Here is an 18,819-nt window from a genome sequence, read left to right on the forward strand (position 1 = left end):
CAACATTCATTTTTCAGTGAGCTGCTAAATGTTTTTAAAAAAAAAAACAAAACAAAACAGAAAAAGCTAGGAGGTTGGACCAGCAGTGAGGTTTAATATTATTTCAATAATCTGTGACAGTTTCATCATCATCATCTAGTGTTTCCATGATGTGCTCTTATTGCTACCATTTATCTTACTAACTATTCCATTCCTGACGTGGCAGAGTGATAAAGGGACCATTTTCCTTACCTTATCCCCCCAAGCTCCACAGGGAGGCTTAAATTACTAAAAGATATGGTTTATGGCATTTTCCTCTATATTAGTCACTATCCGGTACAGTTTGTCAGGATTAGTGAGGTGCTGAGAGTAGGATGATATTCAGTGAAGATCTGGGTTGAGTAAAAAAATATTTATTTATTTTTTACATATAATACAAAAAAATATAACAAAATGAGAGTCTGTTTTCATGCCATTTTTATAATTTAATCTATAGATAGTTATCCAATCCCTGTGCAAGTTTTTAAATGTATTTCTGCTAATGGTTCAAATACATGTTGCACAAAAATTAGGATGATTATTATCGAATAGAATAGAATAGAATAGCCATTTATTGTGATTGTACATTTACCACAAAATTGTGGATTTTGTTGTAGATTAAATCCACAATTATTAGTTTTTTTTGTGCATGCTTATCAGTCCACCACAAAACTGTGTCAAAGGTTGTCCTTATATGACAAACATAACTCCTAACACATCTTTGCTTTTACTGCTCAGTAAGCAAACAGGCTGTAGACAAACATTCAACTTAGAAGCCAGGTAATAATTTTGCTTTTAACTTCTTGCTTTACATTCTTTCTTTTTTTTTTTTCAATTTTTTTTTGCTAGAGTGCTTCTACTGATGTGCTTCGTACAACCCCTATCTTTTTTAGGGGTCAGTTTATTTTACTGGCTGGAGTCTTTGTCTGTCTGACGGTGCCCTGCAGATATTTGGCTTTATAGGAGTAAGTAGAGCAGAGTGGCTTTGCAACAGCTTTGGTTTGCCTTTGCAAAACACAGGAAACCAGGCAAAGGCCTGCTCTGGCTTGTGATGGCAGACGGACAAATCTCAGGAGCAAGCAAGTGTAGGAGTGAGAAGTGAAGAATTTAAAACAAAATAAAAGCACGACTTCTTCAGGAAGAGAACTTGACCGTTATTCAAAGCCTTTTCACCATTTCCACTAAGTAGCATTTCTAGTATTTACTTTTTGTATTTTGCCAGTTAATGTGAGTACATTGAGTGACAGGGTGGTTTAAATTAGTTTGACACATACATGTGATATGCACTGATGACTTCTTACTACATCAAATATAGATTCATATTTGTTTTGATAAGGAGTAGATGTTTTCAGGCAGAAAGGTCTTTTCTTGTTTACTTCCTAGAGGAAAATAAGGGCACAGGCCAGAAGTGAATACCCCACATTCCCCCTAGCAACAGCATTGTTATTGGAGGGAACTAAGTTAGTCTTGTTGTATATCATCAAATGACAGTGGGGAAGTTAAGGAAGGTACCTGAGAGACATTAACACTATTATAAAGATGTCTAAAAGTAAAACTACTGACTAATTGTAGTATTTATTATTTCGTAATAATATTACATGTATAAGCAATATACAGCTATAATACAGATTTGATGTCTTATGAGAGGTAGTAGTACCCTAAAGTGTGGCTATGGAAAAGTGACTGTGGATTTTTTTTTTTTTGTATTCATTGACGAAGTGAGGTGAGGTTCAAATTCAACCTTTCTTCACTCGGTGTCTGTTTGCACTGGACTGTGTCAAGCTCGCACTGTAAATCTGATCACCTACAATTACCCCATGCACAGTTTATGAGCATGGTATGCAAGCCAGGTAGTGTGTCATGATCTACTTTGTCATCATCCTTTTAAGAGCTGTTGCAACATTTTCTCACGGAGGCATGTTCGTCACAAGCACCTGTGTGATCCTGAAATGGGATGTGCGGTTACTCGACACGAAATAACCATTATTCACTGAGGTTTGAATCAATGCGAGCTTGTAGTTCAGCTGAAATTTGTAGATATCATCCTCTGTGTTGTGTAGTTTATGACATCTTGAGTGAATCGCCACCGCCACAGAGGGAATCATGCCTTTTTTCTCAACGTCTAGCCGGTATTATTTTGCCAGAATAAAGCTATCTGTTGTTTGTGCTTCTCCCTAAGGGCACAGATTGCATTCTAGGATCAAGAGAGAGAAAGAGAGGGCTTTTTGTCCCACCACTGAATAACCCTCACACTCACAACCCACTTTAAAGAGACACAGCTCCTGTCTGACAGCCTCTCTCTCTCCGGGGGTTCAAAGCTTGGAGACTTACGTAAGCGGCAACATGTGTATTGAATGGACAATAATGGCAGACTTAGGAATATACACACACATGCGTGGTTACATGCACAGTGATAATCATACTTAATGCCTACCCACACTTCTATATTTATATACTTCATATATTTTTACATTGTATTCATTCAGTTCATACAGTGCATAGCACCTTTACATAGAAGTGTAAAGCAGGAAGCCTAGAAAGAGGCAGAGTGGACACTAACACCAGCTTGTGTTGGGTCAGGGATAGAGTGTGCTAATCATTACCATCTGCCTGCAGCAAAAATAGTGAGACAGAAAAAGATGAACAGAGGGCATTACGTAATACTGTGGAGTCAAGGCAAGATGATGAGGGGCAGAGAGAGTGTGGGATTGAGAGTAGTGGGTGTGGAAGGGGAAGCTGTCCGAGCTGCACCCCAGGCAAGAGGAACATCAACAAAAGCCTGGTCTTTTCTAATAGCCTCTATTGTCTTAACGTTACCTCATTGTACAGAATATCCCAGTTAGATGACATTTTGCTGAATGTTCTTCATTTTTAGACAACAGTCCTCATTTTCTGAAGGCAGCATTTACAACCCTCTTAGTCTGAAATAGACTGAAATCAAAAAGACTGAAAACACCTATTACAGCAAAGGAGGAAAAAAGTATGTTAGCAACACACTTTGTGGCTGCCATCTATTTACCTGTCAGTCTCCTTCACAGAGTGTGTGCATGAGGATGACTAATGCAGGCGGAGATATTACCTCTATTTTTGGTGTGCATATCTCTCTACCCCATGTGCATTTGAATTTGTTTGTGTTCAGTAACGATACCTCATAAGAAAACAGGAAAAACACCAGTCAGCATATGCTGAATGTGTAGGGTTAGGTTCCATGATGACTCAAACAGAGAGGTGCTTCAAAGTTTATTTTACTCATGTGATTGTGATGCCGTGTTTGCTGTCTTTCTAACTGCCAATCACACGCAAGCCTCTGCCAATTTAAGGCACGTGCACCTACTTTGAATATGAGGAAGTCAGCACACATACAGTACATACAGGCACAAAAAGCTATCTGATGCCTGTTTTGGGGATCATGTTGAACACATGATCACATTGGACAGATAAGTGCTATTAAAAACCTCCACCACCGGGGCTTAGGGGAAGATCAGAGATTATTGTTGGCAGTGTGTCGCTCCAGTGAAAACTGGACCTGTCATACTGAAGTGATACAACAAAACGATAAATATTACAAATACTGCCAAGTCCCTGTCACTCTGCCTTAGGGCTGTTCGATATAACAATATATATCGGATGACGATATAAAAACGTCTATCGTTTCATTTTACACTATCGTTTGTTTCGTGCTGTCGCAAAATAAACTGTTTACGGCAATATTTTTTCATTGTTTTGATGGACGCTGTAGTGGCTATATTAATTTCTTAAAGTTCTCTCTTTCTCTTATATTTAATATAACCACACTATGGACGGATAAGCGCCTGTTTTTATGCGTTTTGGTTAGCAACAACGGCGGTAACACCATCGCGTGTCCGCTTGTTTATGTTCCACATAAACCTTTCACAATAAAGCTCAAGATCCTGTTGAGACTTTTCAACATAAACTTTATCACGTGAAAGAGCAGATTATTTACGGATGAGAAGTAAAAAAGAGCCGCCAAGTGCTAAAAAATAAACCTTAGACTCAAACGTTAGAACAGGCTTTTCCCCGCAGCACGCCGTGTAATAAATACTCACAAAGAAAACGGCGGCCGCTACAACTTATGTCTAAAAATGTATAGTTTCATGCATCTGTTAAAACACTCGACTCCAGCTACATGACGCGCAGCTGGAAACACTTCACGCAAGTCGAGCTGCCCGAGATTCACAGAATTTACAGAAAATGTTACATTTTTGTGATTTACATCGTTATCGGACGATAGAATTCTTATATCGGGATATGAGATTTTGGTCATATCGCACAGCCCTACTCTGCCTTTCTCTTTTTTTTTGAACTTCTAAAACTGGAGTCAAGTGAGGAACAGTTTCTTTCTTGGTAAACAAGATACATCAATGTAGTCTCATTGACATGCAGAAGAAGCCCTAGATAAGAGGGGGATTGTTGGTAGTCAGTTTTTATAAAATGAGTATATTCTTTGGCAGACAGGTGAGATACATCGGTGAAATCCTAAATAGAAATCTGTTTTACCCCTCTAAAGAGCAAATCAACAGTTGAAGTGGGAAATACATGAGCCAATCATGGATAGGGACAGTAGAGGTTCACAGCAGTTTTAACTGTGTAATAGCAGCCATATCTAGTTGTTATCTTAGACATGAATTTATATTTACTGATCCACAACAGAAATTTGTATAGATTTGTACAGTACTCTAATGGGACACGTAGTTTTTATGTCAAAGTGAGAACCTAATATAAATGTATGGCCTTGTTCAAATTATTTGACAGAGGCTTCAAAATAACTGCCCAAAGGCATTACCAAGTAGTGAGACACTTCTAGAAGCACTTTGGATACACATGCAATTATTAGAGTAGGTTGGGAAAAACTCAGATGAAAGGTGTACTTTAGAAAAGCCAATACAGTATGAGAAATCTTCAGCCATATACACAGTGTATCGCTTTTTCAGTCATGTGTTTTGTAGCTGTTGACCTGGATCTTAAGTGGGCTATCATTCTATAAACCAGGCAGATCCTAGGGATTTTGACTGGAATGGTAACTAGAGCAGAGGTGATGTGTTAAATATAGTGGGGAGGCCCTGTCATCTCCCCAACAACAGCACAGAGCCCACTATAGTACCGGCTGGTGGTGCCAAACAGTAACTCGGCAGTATCAGAGTCCTCAAGTGTCCCCTTAGGAAACTTGGAAAAACCCCATGTTTTCCACATCCAAGTAATAAAAAGTCAGCTGGAAAACCATCCCACGGAAACAGCCAGCTCTTGCCTGGCTTATTGCAGTGCACATTAGGTGAAATGGTCATCTTTAAAACTTAACTGTTTTTGGCACACAATATACAAATATACAGATCCTTGAATCTCTCTCTCCCCCCCCTTCCATAATCACATCTTGTTGTTGCTGCCTGCTTTTTGGCTGGGCTTTAAGTGGCAGTCTCTTTCTCTCCCTCTCCCTGTATGTGCCTGGGCCTGGCTTGTTGATTTTTAGCTGGTTGTGTTGTGCTGCTGCCAGAGGGGAGTGTTTTTGGCCCAGCCAAGGCCAATACAAGTTGAGGAGGAAGGAAGGTAAGAGGCTGTGTGTGAGCGAGATTGAGTGAATGGTGTTGTTTCTGCATTTACTTAAGTGTGCCAAACGCTTCAACCAAACTAGATGCAAAACACACACACATGCAAGTACTGTAAAATAGAGTTAAGTAATATACATCAGTTGGGAAGTTCTGTCTCATAAAAGACAGTTGTCAATGGCACTGCTTGTAAATTTAAGAGCTTCAATTGCAAATGATGTCATTATAGTTCAACAAATACCAGAGTTACCACATAGTATGCGCCTACACATGTTCATCTGCATATGTGGGAGGGTGGAGGGCTGCTATGTTTATCATGTCACTATTAGATTTACTGCATGCCATAAATGTACCACGGATAGACTCAATGGTTTGTGTAAACATCCTGGAAACCAAAACCCCACCCTTCTCCTCTCCCAAATACACACACACACACACACACACACACACACACACACACACACACACACATATATATATATATATATATATATATATATATATATATATATATATATATATATATATATATATATATATATATATATATATATATATATATATATATATATATATATATATTATATATATATATATATATATATATATCACATCACACACAGACCAACTTTGTTGACAGCAATCTCTGTTCTCTCTTTGCCTCACTCTGGGCACTAAATAAAGACATCCCCAGTTTAACTTGCTCCAAAATAAAGCCTCTCATAAGAAGATGCAGACAGATTTACGGCACATCAATGCTGTTGCTCTTTCAGCTGTCATCCACTCTCACCATGTTTAAAGGCTCCTTAGTTATTTCACAGGCAGATGAGAAGTGAAAACAAGAGTAGCAGGCCGTGTCATTTAGTGTGCAATATCTGCTTTAGTTGGTTATCTCTCTAATCTGGTTTTCTAAAATGTAAAATGTGACAACTGTCTGCTTCTAAGTTGATGTAAACATTGATATCAAAGTCAGTGTGATATCAGATTAGCTCTGCTGCTGTCAGCAAGAATAGAAGTCAATCAACAAGTGCCCTTTTTAGAAAAGGTTTCTGAAGGAGGCCTTTACTGTTTTGTTTTTGTTTAATCAATGCACACTCACACACATTAAAAACTTGAACCAGATGCATTGAAACTGTGGTGGAGTTATCATTGCTTTTTCTGGTAAGGAGGAAGGAAAACACTCAATGTCAGGAAATCAGGGTGGGTTGTAGGGATGGGTATTAATGAGTGCTGGGGTGTGCTGGAATAGGTGTGTCTATATCAATGTGTACGAGAGGGGAATATCAAAGTTTGAATGAGGCCATACATCAACTACAGGGATTGTTGTCCTCCCAGTTTGTGTTTGTTTTTCCTAATCTCTCTTGCTAAGGCCACACACCAGAAAACAGACATGCATGACTGTCAGTGGTATGCTATCAGAGTACCGCACTATATGAAGGCCAAATGGAAGGTAACCAAGAGCCCTAACACAAACTTTATAGATGGATTTTATTAAACGAGAGATGGAGGTAAATCAGAAGTGTGTCCCTGGTTTGCCCGAGTTATTGCTGAAAACAAGGCTAATGACTGCAATAGGACACAGCTAATCTTGTTATCTCTTTATCTCTTGTCCTGTGTGTGTGTGTGTGTGTGTCCTGTGTGTCCTGTGTGTCCTGTGTGTCCTGTGTGCTGCACACCCTACTTCTTACCATGGCTTCTATCTTGGCAGTATTTGAATATTATAGAGTATATCCTACCATTTTTCCAAATGTCTGCGTTGAATTCACAAACACACACAAGTTTTGGGATGCTGGAGAGTAAAACCAACAACTTTTGTGGGAGCACATTTGTGCTCAGACTGGCTGAAAGATTCCTCCGTATCTGGTACATTCCATTTTGATCTGTTTGCTTCCTATCCGACGCATTCTCATCAGCGTGGGAGCTTCGGCACTTTTAAACTTTTTTTCTGCATGTGTAAAATGTTTTAGAGACTTCTCATTTGAAAATGTGTGTGAATGTGCGCAGATACATGTAGACTTGCTAATTTTTGAAGCGTACTTCTCTTTTCTCTTGTTTGTTGATTCCAGCATGAAGTTTTTGGTGTGTGTGTGTGTGTGTGTGTGTGTGTGTGTGTGTGTGTGTGTGTGTACACGCACCGAGAATTCAAGAGTGGATCTCTGCCAGGGCTTAGGGCTTGGCTGAGAAAATGCCTCAAACCAGTTTACTCTGGTTGTGTAGTGAAGAAGTCTGGGGCGGGACTAGAGCTCTTAAAGCTGCAGACTCTATTCTTTATGAGAATATGAGTATGTGTCTACTGTGTATAGCACAGATCGGTAAATTTGGATTCATATTTACTTACATAGCTGATTGGTACGGACACTGGTATATCTTTTTCAGGATCTTACATGAGAATTGAAATCTGTTTATGTGTGTGCAAATGTGAACAACTGTGCGGGGATGAACGCTTGGCCTGGCCTCAAATAGTTTTCCCCACTTTTTGCTTTCAAGGACAGTAGAAGTCTTAAATAGAACCAACAAGAATAATAAGTGTGTGTCTGAAGCAGATAAGCTTATTTGTCTTTGCAGGATCTTTTTTTTTTTTTTTTTTTTTTAACAAGAATGCCTTATGCCAAAGCACACTGTTTAGGCTGTCTGTGCCTGTGTTTGTGAATGTTTTCTGGTGTCAGTTCAAGTGGGTAGTATGAATAAGATTTAAGATGAGGTTGAATTGCTTTGCATGGGGTGTTCTGAGAAGGAACTGAGCAAAAAGCATGGTTCTCCCCTCTAAGCGAGGTTGCACAAGCTGTGCAGAAACACACCACAAAACACTTTCACTCTAGAGGCTTTGTCCCCGTGCTTGTATATATGCACACAAGCACACATTTGAACACACACAATAGTATGTTGTCTAAGATTTACTGTACATGAAATTACATATCTCTCTGTCTTCTGGCTGCTTGTTGGACTTGTTTACCTCCTAATGTAAATTTCTTCTAACATCACAGTTTGTATTTTTAGGCTATATAGAGAATTGAATGTTTCTCTGGGGAGAAGGTTAAACTTTTTTTTCCTTAAATATTTTCCAATACTCTGAAAAACAGACAAATCTCTGTTTTATAGAGCATGGGGTTGGTTAGACAAGAGTACCCCTTAAAACTACACCAGATATGTTTCTCGTGCTCAGTGTGCATTTTTATTTTGCAGGAAGCCGTCAGGTCACGCCGATAAGGAGGTGATGGCTGCCACCGTCCTGACCTCACTGTCCACATCACCTTTGGTGCATTACCCTTCGTCTGCACCCACAGGTAACACCATTGGCTCGGCATCAGTTGCATTCATGCACCCATGCACCTACTGCTCCTTGAGTGCAAGCTGCTTTGTCACACACTGACTCATCCACTGTGTTTAACAAAATCAAGGACATTCACTTTGTGTCGCTCGCTGGGGATGGTGCTCACCACAAATCACTTGATGTAAGTTTACCCTGACACAGGCTGAGCTGCTGACTCGTTGATGTGTTAACATGTATTTATCCCAGAGAAGGGTCACGCAGTGTTATTAGCACTTTATTCCATCATCTTTCCATGCATGTATGTTTACCCAAGCCCAGCACTTACTGCCAACTGTTTAGCCTTGATCATTTCACCACAGCTCCTTTTGCTGTTTCCAGTGTTGCTGTGGTTGCCATTACCATGCCAACCACCAGACGGTCAAAGACCTGACAGCTTTTTAGCTCAGCGCTAAACCCGGGCTGCTGGTTTTTTGCTCTCAGGAAGGGCTCCTATAGCTTTTATCTCTAAAGGCTAGAAGCACCCTGTTGACACTGCTGCACCATTTCGGACATAATAGAAATAAACCAAGAACTGTAAGCTTTCATTTTAGAAATGATGTGTGATGCAGTCATTAGATCAGATCAGAGGATGCTGTGGGTTTATGATTGCAATGCTTGATGAAATGCTTATTTGACAAAATATTTCAGAAAGGGGGTGTTGCTTGATTACTCTGTGGTAAATCACAGTGGTGCTTTTATAAATAGTATCCATGGTTGTAAGGATCCCTGTTGAGATTGGATAGTTTTTTTCAATGCAACCTCCAAAACCTCTCCTTATATTTTTGTAACTTAACAATTAAATTGTTTATTTATTTATTTGTTTAGCTCCTGGTGCATTTGGTTGTTAAAAAAGTGACAGGTTTTTTGTTTTTATGAGTTGAGGCAGGATTGGATATCCTATTTTTATTTTTATATTTTTTGTGTGAAAACACACAGTCCACTGAAGCCCCTTGATAATTCTGAGAAATAGTGTGATAACACTTATCTCTTTATATTTATATGGGAAACAGTTATTGAATTGTAGAAGGTCTCTCCAAAAATGTATGATATTAGTCCTTGCTCTGTGTTTTTCACTATAATTTGCCTGATTAAAAGTCAGATAAAGCCATTGTGATAATCAAGTACTATATAATTGATCAACAAATTAACAAATGCATTGAAAGGGTTTCTGGGCCTATACACTGGAAATTGTATAGTATTTGTTCTGGGAAGTAAAGAAAGTTTGGACTCAATGGTTGAAGTTTCAGTATACAGTAGCTAAAAAATATGTGGTGTAGTAAAGAATCCATTGTTTTAGATATTATATAATTTGTGGAAATAAGCTTCTAAGGTTTACAGATTAAGACATATGTTTAAATTTTTTTGTGACATTAGAATTGGGATTGTTTTGCAAGAGAGCCCCAATATTATGTTTCCAGTAATACAAATTTAAAATTGAGAGATATTATCAAAGCGTTCTGGTAACAGATCAAGTTAAAATGGTTGTCCTGTTCAAGGGCCATCTTCTTGTGCACCCCCTGGACTGTTGGTTGGGTTTTTGTTTGTTTGTTTGTTTTGTAGGGCAGCTGTCCACTTAATTTGTGTCTGCGATGGCCACTGAATCTGGTCCAGTGTGCCAAAACTGCTGCCCTTCAATTTCATTGTTATTTTTGGGGAATGGAGAAAGTTGCAGGAGGCAAATCTAATGAGGGGCCCATATGGTGAATGAAAATTGTTATGTTGTCTGGCCAAAAAAACTCAAAGTGCTCTGAGCTGGCACTCTGGTATGCAGCATGGTCAGAAGATGACGGGAAGTGATCTGAAAATACCAGCTGTGTTGGAAGCTCAAAGCTGTCTTCTCATCCATGAGATGGCCAGATTTAAATCAGCTAAGTTTGCTGTTTTTATGGACCTGTTCTCATCCTCATTTCAGTCACGTCTTGCCAATAACAATAAGTTGTTGTGTTGTATAAACTACAGCCCCTGAGCCTGCCGGCAGAGCTTGGAAAGAGGTGCTGTCAGCTAGCTACAGCAGTTCGACCAGCGGCAACTGGAGCTGGGATGCCAGTGACCATTCAGTCCCCTCCACTCCGTCCCCACCTCTTTTAAACGATACCAACAAGAGCTTCCCGCTCTCGTCCCAGGGTGATGATGGCAGTGAGGATGTCACAGAGAGCCCGCACTTCATGTTTGAAGACCCCATACCTCGGAAGCGAAAGGTAAAGATAAACGCTTACATCCTGACTGACTTTCTTTCTTTCTTAACTTGGGTAGTTTTGTGGCATCCAAGCGGCTTGAGGCTTGAGGCAGTGGTGTCACACCTCTGAAGCTTGGACTTTGTTTTGGTCTCAACAGTTTTTTTTCACCTCACTACACCTTAGTGCACCTGATGATTACAGTTTGTGTTTAGATTTGGTGTAGGCTGCTGGGGCTTCCCATAGTGCACTGAGCATTCTTCTTCTTGACCTTTTTTCACTCTGTGTTTATACACCACACTGCATTTCCACAGCATGTATTTTGTCCTGTCTCACTCCTCTCACCCCCAGCTGATTGCAGCAGATGGCTGCACTGAGTCTGATTCTGCCAGAGGTTTCTTCCCATTAAAAGGGAGTTTTTCCTTCCTGCTGTTGCCAAGTGCTTGCTCTTAGTGGGTCGCCTGATTGCGGGAGTGTTTGCTGTATTATTGTAGGGTCTCTACCTCACAATATAAAGTCCCTTGAAGTGACTGTTGTCAACTTGATAAAGTTTCATAGAGAAGTTTAAAAGAGGAAAAAGCAGATTAAATTTTAGTTTTGAATAGGAAATAATCAGTGGTTCATCCACCCATCTGTCCATCTATTTTCTTAACCACTTATCCAACTTAGGGTCCCAGGGGCCAGGAAGCTATCCCAGCTGTTATAGGGTAAGAGCATTTAACACATGTCTAGGCTAAATATATAGAGTACATCCTGAAGATAGTAAATCAAGCTGAGCTTGTATACAAACAGCTCTGTACCTTTCTGATTTTTAAGTACTAGGTAGGTGATAGAAAATCCACAACACAAACAGTCAAACATAAGCACTAGGCAGGTTAAATAACCTTACATATGGCCTGCCACTCTCTGGTTGTGTGGACAATTGATTATGTTCTTGCTTTACTTCACCTCCTCCGTTTTGTACTACAGAAGCAGTCCAGAACAGCAAAATGTTTTTGCTGTCAAGTAGCTTCCAATCGCCTTTTCAGTCCTTTCAGGGAAAGAGGTGATAGGGTTTTATAAGAATGAAAGAAAATCGTCAGACTGTGTAGGAATGAACAGCAGGAAGTAAGCATGCAAGGGATGCATAAAAATGAGGGCAGTTGGAGGGTATAAAGACAGAAAGGAGAACTGATGCACAGGGTAGCAGCAGAAGGAGAAATCAATCTCAATATTTCCTCCGGCCATACGGTGACAAAGGAGAGCTCATATACTGTATATGTGGGAGTTTGCAATTGAGCCTCCCTGGAGTGAGGCAGCAGTGAATATATGAAAACCATAAAGACTCCAAGGACATGCCATTCTATAGATAAGCAGACAGGAAATTAAGTAGGATGATGCTGGGGCAAGTATAGAAAAACAAGTTGTGTGGAAGTGGGCTTAAAGGTTGGCTAATTTGCTGGTTAGCTTTGTGTTGTGACATAGCTGTCACAAACTCTTAACAGCAACTACCCCCACTGGATTTTAGGCTGTCTGATTTTTGTGCGGGCATTGAATTAAGAGGATTATTTAACATGGCATTCACTAGTCTTAATGTTACTGTGGTAAGAGGCAAGAAAAACGCTTTGAGAATTAAGTGATTTGTGATTGTTTGTAGGATTACAGATTAGCTTTGCTGTGTACTTTTTGTTGCAAACAGCTTCATGGGGTACGTGCATAAAGCTAGCATCAGTCAAAGAGTTTAGGAGTTTGGCCTCTTGTGTTTTTGAAGGGTTTAGGGGTAAGTGTATGCTGTAGGAGTCAGTGAGAAGTAGTTCAGAGGAATAGCGGTGCAGAAGAAAGTTAATGTAACTATTGTTAAAAACCTGCTTTAAACGCTTCTCTTGCCCTGCTTCCTCTGTCTCTCATGCTCCCTCCCTCAGTTCTCTTCTTCTTGCCCTTTTTTCTCCAGAGGCTATTGGAAGGTAATAAAAGTACACACCCACTGTCTTTCACCCACTGTCTTTCATTAGCAGCAATGCAGGCCCCTGCCTGCTAAAGGGACAGCTGCCAGGGCCTGATATGTGGAAAAAGAAAACAAGTCAAAATAAAAAGTGGCAATCTATCTCTCATCAACTAACAGCTTCCCATTTAAATGAACTAAGGTCTTATGTTTTGTTCTTTTGTTGTTCTTTCTTTGGTAAAATCACAAAAAAAACAAGAGGATCAGCTGTGAGGAAAATTTTCAAATTACACGTCTAGTTTTGTGAGAGGTCTGAATGTTTTGTTAAACAGTGTGACCAGCCTTTTATGTAATCACCGAATTATTCCTGTGCTATATATCCCCATTCCATCCCAAAGAGTTCCCACTGTACTCTTACTCTTTCTCAACAGAGCAGTTCTTATTGAGGAGGCCACACAGGCCATCCCATGCATAACTGTGTTATGCAGAAAATGTGTTCATTTATTTATTGTTTTAATTGACAGCTTGATTTCTCACTCAGAAACCAGAGCACAACTGCTAAGATTTTGCAACAGCCAGCTAACATTAGTTTTGTTTTTGGTAAACGTCTCTTGCAGAACTCAATGAAGGTCATGTTCAAGTGCTTGTGGAAGAACTGTGAAAAGGTCCTCAGCACCTCCTCAGGGATCCAGCGACACATCCGCACCATCCACCTGGGGTTAGTTGGTAGTCATTACAAAGTAAACCCACACAGTGTTGAGTTACTGCCTTCGGGGCTCAGCAGACCGTATTTGTGTAAAATATGACCAGATTACAGCTGCATATTCATGTTGTCCTGTCAGATGTTTAAAAAAATGATTAGAAAATGGTCGGCTCTCAAACATAGTTTTTTATATTGTGTGTATCATGCACTTAGTACCATGCTTTTCTTAGCTAAATACCTAAACATACACATGCCACCGTCATGTGTTTTATAATCTCAAGAGATCACACAGATATTCTTTTTTGTGAAGCTGTCATTGTTTAAAGCTGTGTTTTCTGTTTGTGTTAGTAATCTCTTTTCTGCAGCTCCAGATAATGCTCCCATACCTTGTGATTTTAAAATAGTGTGGTAAGACAAGAAAAGTGACACACATTGCCACAGTTGGATGGTGTCCAACTGGGCTATTGAATTTACTGTGCCTCTGCACAGGTGCTCACAGGCACATTTACTATCAAAAAACCATTCAGCCATGGAACATATGCAAAGGTTTACAAGTAAAACATTTTCAATTTTCTGGTCAGAATTTCTAACTGCTCAAAAATAAGATTTTTTTTAAGGGGAGTTAGACCTGCTGTGCAGATATAAATCCTGAAAATACAGGTGTTTTAAGCCAAGAAGCAAGTACATGCAAAGATAAATGATCTGTCTCAAAAGACTAAATTGATTACACCAAAAAAGGCAGTGCTTGAAGGAAGATTCTACATTCTTACGCAAAAGGGCACATAAAAGGTTAGGTGAATATTACAAAAGGAAAAAATGTTGTATAAATTGTATTCACATCACAGTTTATGGAGGTGAATAATTATGACTGCAGCTGTGCATTGCCCAGTTAAGACCAATTTTTCTCAGCTTAACCCATAATTTATTGCAGTGCATGGAGATGTTGTTTCTTTTGCAAGACATCACATTATATTATATATGGTCAACTGCATGATGAGTCATGCTGTGGCTGTTTTTGCTGTGCAGCAGGTACGCCTTGGGTAATCAGAAATCAACTAACAGAAGGCTTGAAAGCGATTTCATACCTTTATGCAATTCTAAGTTAAGAGAAAGAGACACTGTTACTCGAAGGATTATTTTCTCTTGTGGGCGTTGTACTTAGTTTTTGTTTTTGTTAGTTTAATTCCCAGCTTGTATGTTTAAGGACCTTTGCAGCACACTGGGTTACACTGCCCCCTTCTGTTGGAGAGAGTACACTTTTTTTGTTATAATCAACAACTTGTCTATCCGTGTTTCTAGGTGTCTATCTTGATTCCGTCGTAATGTATTGAGAGCCTGTTTGTGGTTTCTTATCATTATCACTTGTATGTTTACAGTTTATCTTAAAAACCTATTAAATGTTTATTTTTAAATCGGGAATATATAACCTTCCCCTGTAGGCGAAGCAGTGACTCTGACTACAGTGATGGAGAAGAGGACTTCTACTACTCAGAGATTGAGGTCAACATGGACAGCCTCACGGAGGGCTTGTCCAACCTCACACCCACTTCCCCAACCACAGCCGGCCCGCCGCCCATCTTCCCTCCACCGCTCACCGATGTCCCTCACTCGAAGCACATCAACATGAATGGTTCGCAGTGCCACGCCCCTTCACTGCTCAGTCAGTCAGCTCCCTCCACACTCTGCCACATCCGCACTGACCATGCCTACCAGGTAATTCACATTCAGCGCGAGACAAGACACACAGAATAGCTGAAGCTGCATTTAAAAAATAAAATAAAATTTAAAAAAAAAACAAGACAAAACATTAAACATTTGGCATGTTACTAATCCAGGATTCAGTATTCTAATATGTGGAATGTGCAGAGGCAGTTTTTCAATCAGAGAAAACAAGAAACAAATAAATAAATAATGAATAAATAAAGAGGCCAGGGTGAGTTACTTAGCTCCTACGCCAGTGTGGGAGTATGTAACAAGGAGAGAAGCAAAACTTTCTGGCAAATATTGACAGAAGTTCACATGACGAATGAAGTCTGAATCCAGTTTTTGCTCATTTTGATATCAGAAAAGTTTTAGTTATTAGATTTTCAGATCATGGTTAAAGTCCTGTGTAGTCCTGTTTTAGGTGTCTGTGCCTCCTTAAACCTCTTCTCATTGGCCTTCCTTGCCTGTCTATGCGCCATTTCTATTGACCTGTCCTTGAAGGTAAAATTACATGGTGTCAGCTGGAAGTTTGGTTAAAGTTTAAATACTTTAGGAATTCACAGAATTCAGTCCTTTTCATTGGCTTCAGGTAGGATCACACTTTTAGTTGCCATGACAACTGAATACACATATTAAAGAAACTGCGACGTTTCTTTTATGCAAAGAAACTGAATAGGACTACTTCATTTTCTCTGTATTGTACTGTATGCGTACTCTTTTATTTATCCTAACTTCATATTCTTCCTGCTATTCCTTATACTGCCGTTTGTGCAATATTTTGCAAGTGCCTGCCAGTTTTGGTTAACTAAAGTTTTCACTCAAATCTTTTTATTTGTGTGAATTTAAAAATATTAGCAGTTTTGTTGTACATTTGTGATCAGTATTTCGTTTAAGGCACCTTTCAGATTAAAAGCTGAAGATATGCCTTCCTTTCTAATTTATACAACCTATTCCCCTCTGTGATCTCTCATTTTCTGTTCTCTTTGCTCATTTCCCGTCCCTTCTCGTTTCTGTTGTGTCTTCTCCTGGCTATGTGGGGTGGCTGTCCATGTTCCAGGCCACCGCTCCAGTGAGTATCCCAGTGGGTCCTGAGCTGGCTGGGATAGGCAGTGGTAATGGGATCGGGCCTGGAACTGGGACTGGCAATGGCATCAGTGTGTCGTGGCAGTCCCCTCCTGTCATTTTTAAAGGCATCCCGGTGAGTGAGGCTTTATCTCACAACCCTTTGAACTTCATCTTAACTTCTCCACTGCTCTTTTCATGGAAGCTTTTTTCACTTTTTTGTTTTTCTGTCCTTGCTTCTTTACGCTATGTTCTTTTTATACAGAGAAGTGTCAGTCTTTGTTTCTGTACCTAAAGCAGTTGACGACTCTCTTGGTTTCAAATGATCATTATCTAATACAATTTGTTTGCTCAGTGCAATGGCTACAACATGATACCAACAGAGTTTACCACCACTTTGAATGAAGGCTCGATTGCACAATCAGCAAAAGAAAAGCAGAGTTCTTTTGTCTTCCACTGTAGATAGTGGTAGCTTTCCCACTGGTTGGAAAAATTGGAGCTGGAAGAAGGAGCAGAGTAATTATGGAAAGGCAGTTTCCGCTGTTTTGTCACGGTTGTGTTGCAGAGAACTTTTAAGTCATGCTTGTGCCAGTGTCTGAACCAAACAAATGCAAAATTTAAATGTAATTTATATATTTGTGATAAACCTGTGTGTGTGTGTTTTATAGGTGTTGCACAGTACACCGCTCCACAAAGTGATCTTGTTGTTCTTAGTAATCAAAAACAGTGAGAAACATAGACATAAAAAAATGGCTTTTTAGATTGGTATATTGTTGTTGTATTTTGAATTTCTTTGGGTATGTCAAATGAACATTAATTCTGCATTAAAATGCAAAGAAAAGACTGCTATTTTTACTTTTCACTTCAGAAATATATGTAATTTGCCAAAGGGTGCTCAGACCACTGAACAGTATGTTCACCTGCCACTTTATTAGGTACGCCTTGCTAGCACTGCGTTGCTCTCTTTTGTCCGTAGAAGTGCCTAATTTTTTATGGCATAGATTCAATGAGGTGATGGAAACATCCCTCTGACATTTTAGTGTATATTGACATGATGGCATCCTACGGGTGCTGCAGATTTGTTGGCTGCACATCCATGATGTGAATCTCCACCATATCCCACTACCTCTATTGGATTGAGATCTGATGACTGTAGAGGCCCTTTGAATACAAAGAACTCACTGTCCTGTTTAAGAAACCAGTTTGAGATGATTTGACCTTTGTGACATGCTGCATCATCTTACTGGAAGCAGTCATGATAGAATTGGTTCACCAGAATCCTGAAGAGATTGACGTGATCAGAAACAATACCCAGCAATACTCATGTCATGCTGTTTTAGTTATGATTAGTTTGATACTATGGAACCCAAGTATAGCAACACACCATTACACCATCAGTAGCAGCCTGAACTGTTGATTTAATATTAATATTAATAATTTAGATTTGTATAGCACCTTTCAAGAAACCCAAGGACACTTTACAAAAGAGTATAAATAATCAAAAAGTCTAGAGGTTGAAGGCTTTGTTGAAGTGATGAATTTTAAAAAGTTTCTCAGGAGTCCAGTGATAGAAGGCGGCATGCTTTCATGCTGTTTAAGCCGAAATCACACTCTACGATCTGCAGGCAGCAGAAATTCAATCATCAGACCAGCTGACATTGTTCAAATCTTGTGTTATCCAATTGTTCTTTTTTGTCCTATTATTAACTAACAGGAGTGACACAGTGTGGTCTTGTGCTACACTAAGGTACTGTAGTTCATTAAGACAAGGGCAGAAAAATCCAGGTTGTGTCTTTCTGTTTTTCAGCTGTCATCATTATGTGGTTGTAACTGCATAAACATCATGTGTCTGTTTAATCAGTATTTGATATCTGATCATTTCTCTTGATGAAGCTGGTCTGCTCTCTGTCAGTATGATATTGAGCAACTGACTTATGACTCTTTTACAGGGGGCAACAACTCATGTTCGTACAGTTAGCATTGGAGAAAAGCGGCAGCCAGCACCTAGCTCACACGCCACTGTTAACAAGAACCACCCACTGATTATGCCATCGCCTAAATCAACACAAGGAGCCAGGTATGCATCCACAATTTACTTTGAGTGCTGATTAAGTCTGCTTGAGTCAAAGTACTAAAAGTACTTTTGCTTCATAGGAAGAATGTTTGGAATTTTAAACTGTTGGTCAGCTGGTGCTTTTCTGTGTGAAGTGTGCGTGTGTGTTCTAAAGGTGTTATAAATTGGTTATAGGTGTGGATGGGAGTGTGAATGACTGTCTCTTTCTCTCTGTGTTTGCAGATTCAGCATTTGGTATCAAATGTGAAATCTTTTCTTTCTTTTGCATTTTTTTTCTTACTTTTGCTTACAA

General features: G+C 39.5%; 1 protein-coding gene across 2 annotated transcripts in view; it reads left to right on the forward strand.

Moving 5' to 3' along the window:
• Window positions 1–18,819, forward strand: part of slc2a4rg (SLC2A4 regulator) — a 37,928-nt gene that overhangs the window by 15,573 nt on the left and 3,536 nt on the right. Inside the window, exons 3-8 of one of the 2 annotated variants that reach the window (XM_085147172.1) lie at window positions 8,763–8,863; window positions 10,849–11,087; window positions 13,602–13,702; window positions 15,127–15,400; window positions 16,449–16,589; window positions 18,403–18,530. In XM_085147172.1, the coding sequence (XP_085003298.1) occupies window positions 8,763–8,863; window positions 10,849–11,087; window positions 13,602–13,702; window positions 15,127–15,400; window positions 16,449–16,589; window positions 18,403–18,530 (984 nt within the window). The remainder of the gene's footprint in view (window positions 1–8,762; window positions 8,864–10,848; window positions 11,088–13,601; window positions 13,703–15,126; window positions 15,401–16,448; window positions 16,590–18,402; window positions 18,531–18,819) is intronic. The other variant, XM_085147173.1, reaches the window with a different exon arrangement.

The sequence above is a fragment of the Neolamprologus multifasciatus genome, chromosome 20, assembly GCF_963576455.1.
Source record: "Neolamprologus multifasciatus chromosome 20, fNeoMul1.2, whole genome shotgun sequence".
Taxonomy (NCBI): Eukaryota; Metazoa; Chordata; class Actinopteri; order Cichliformes; family Cichlidae; genus Neolamprologus; species Neolamprologus multifasciatus.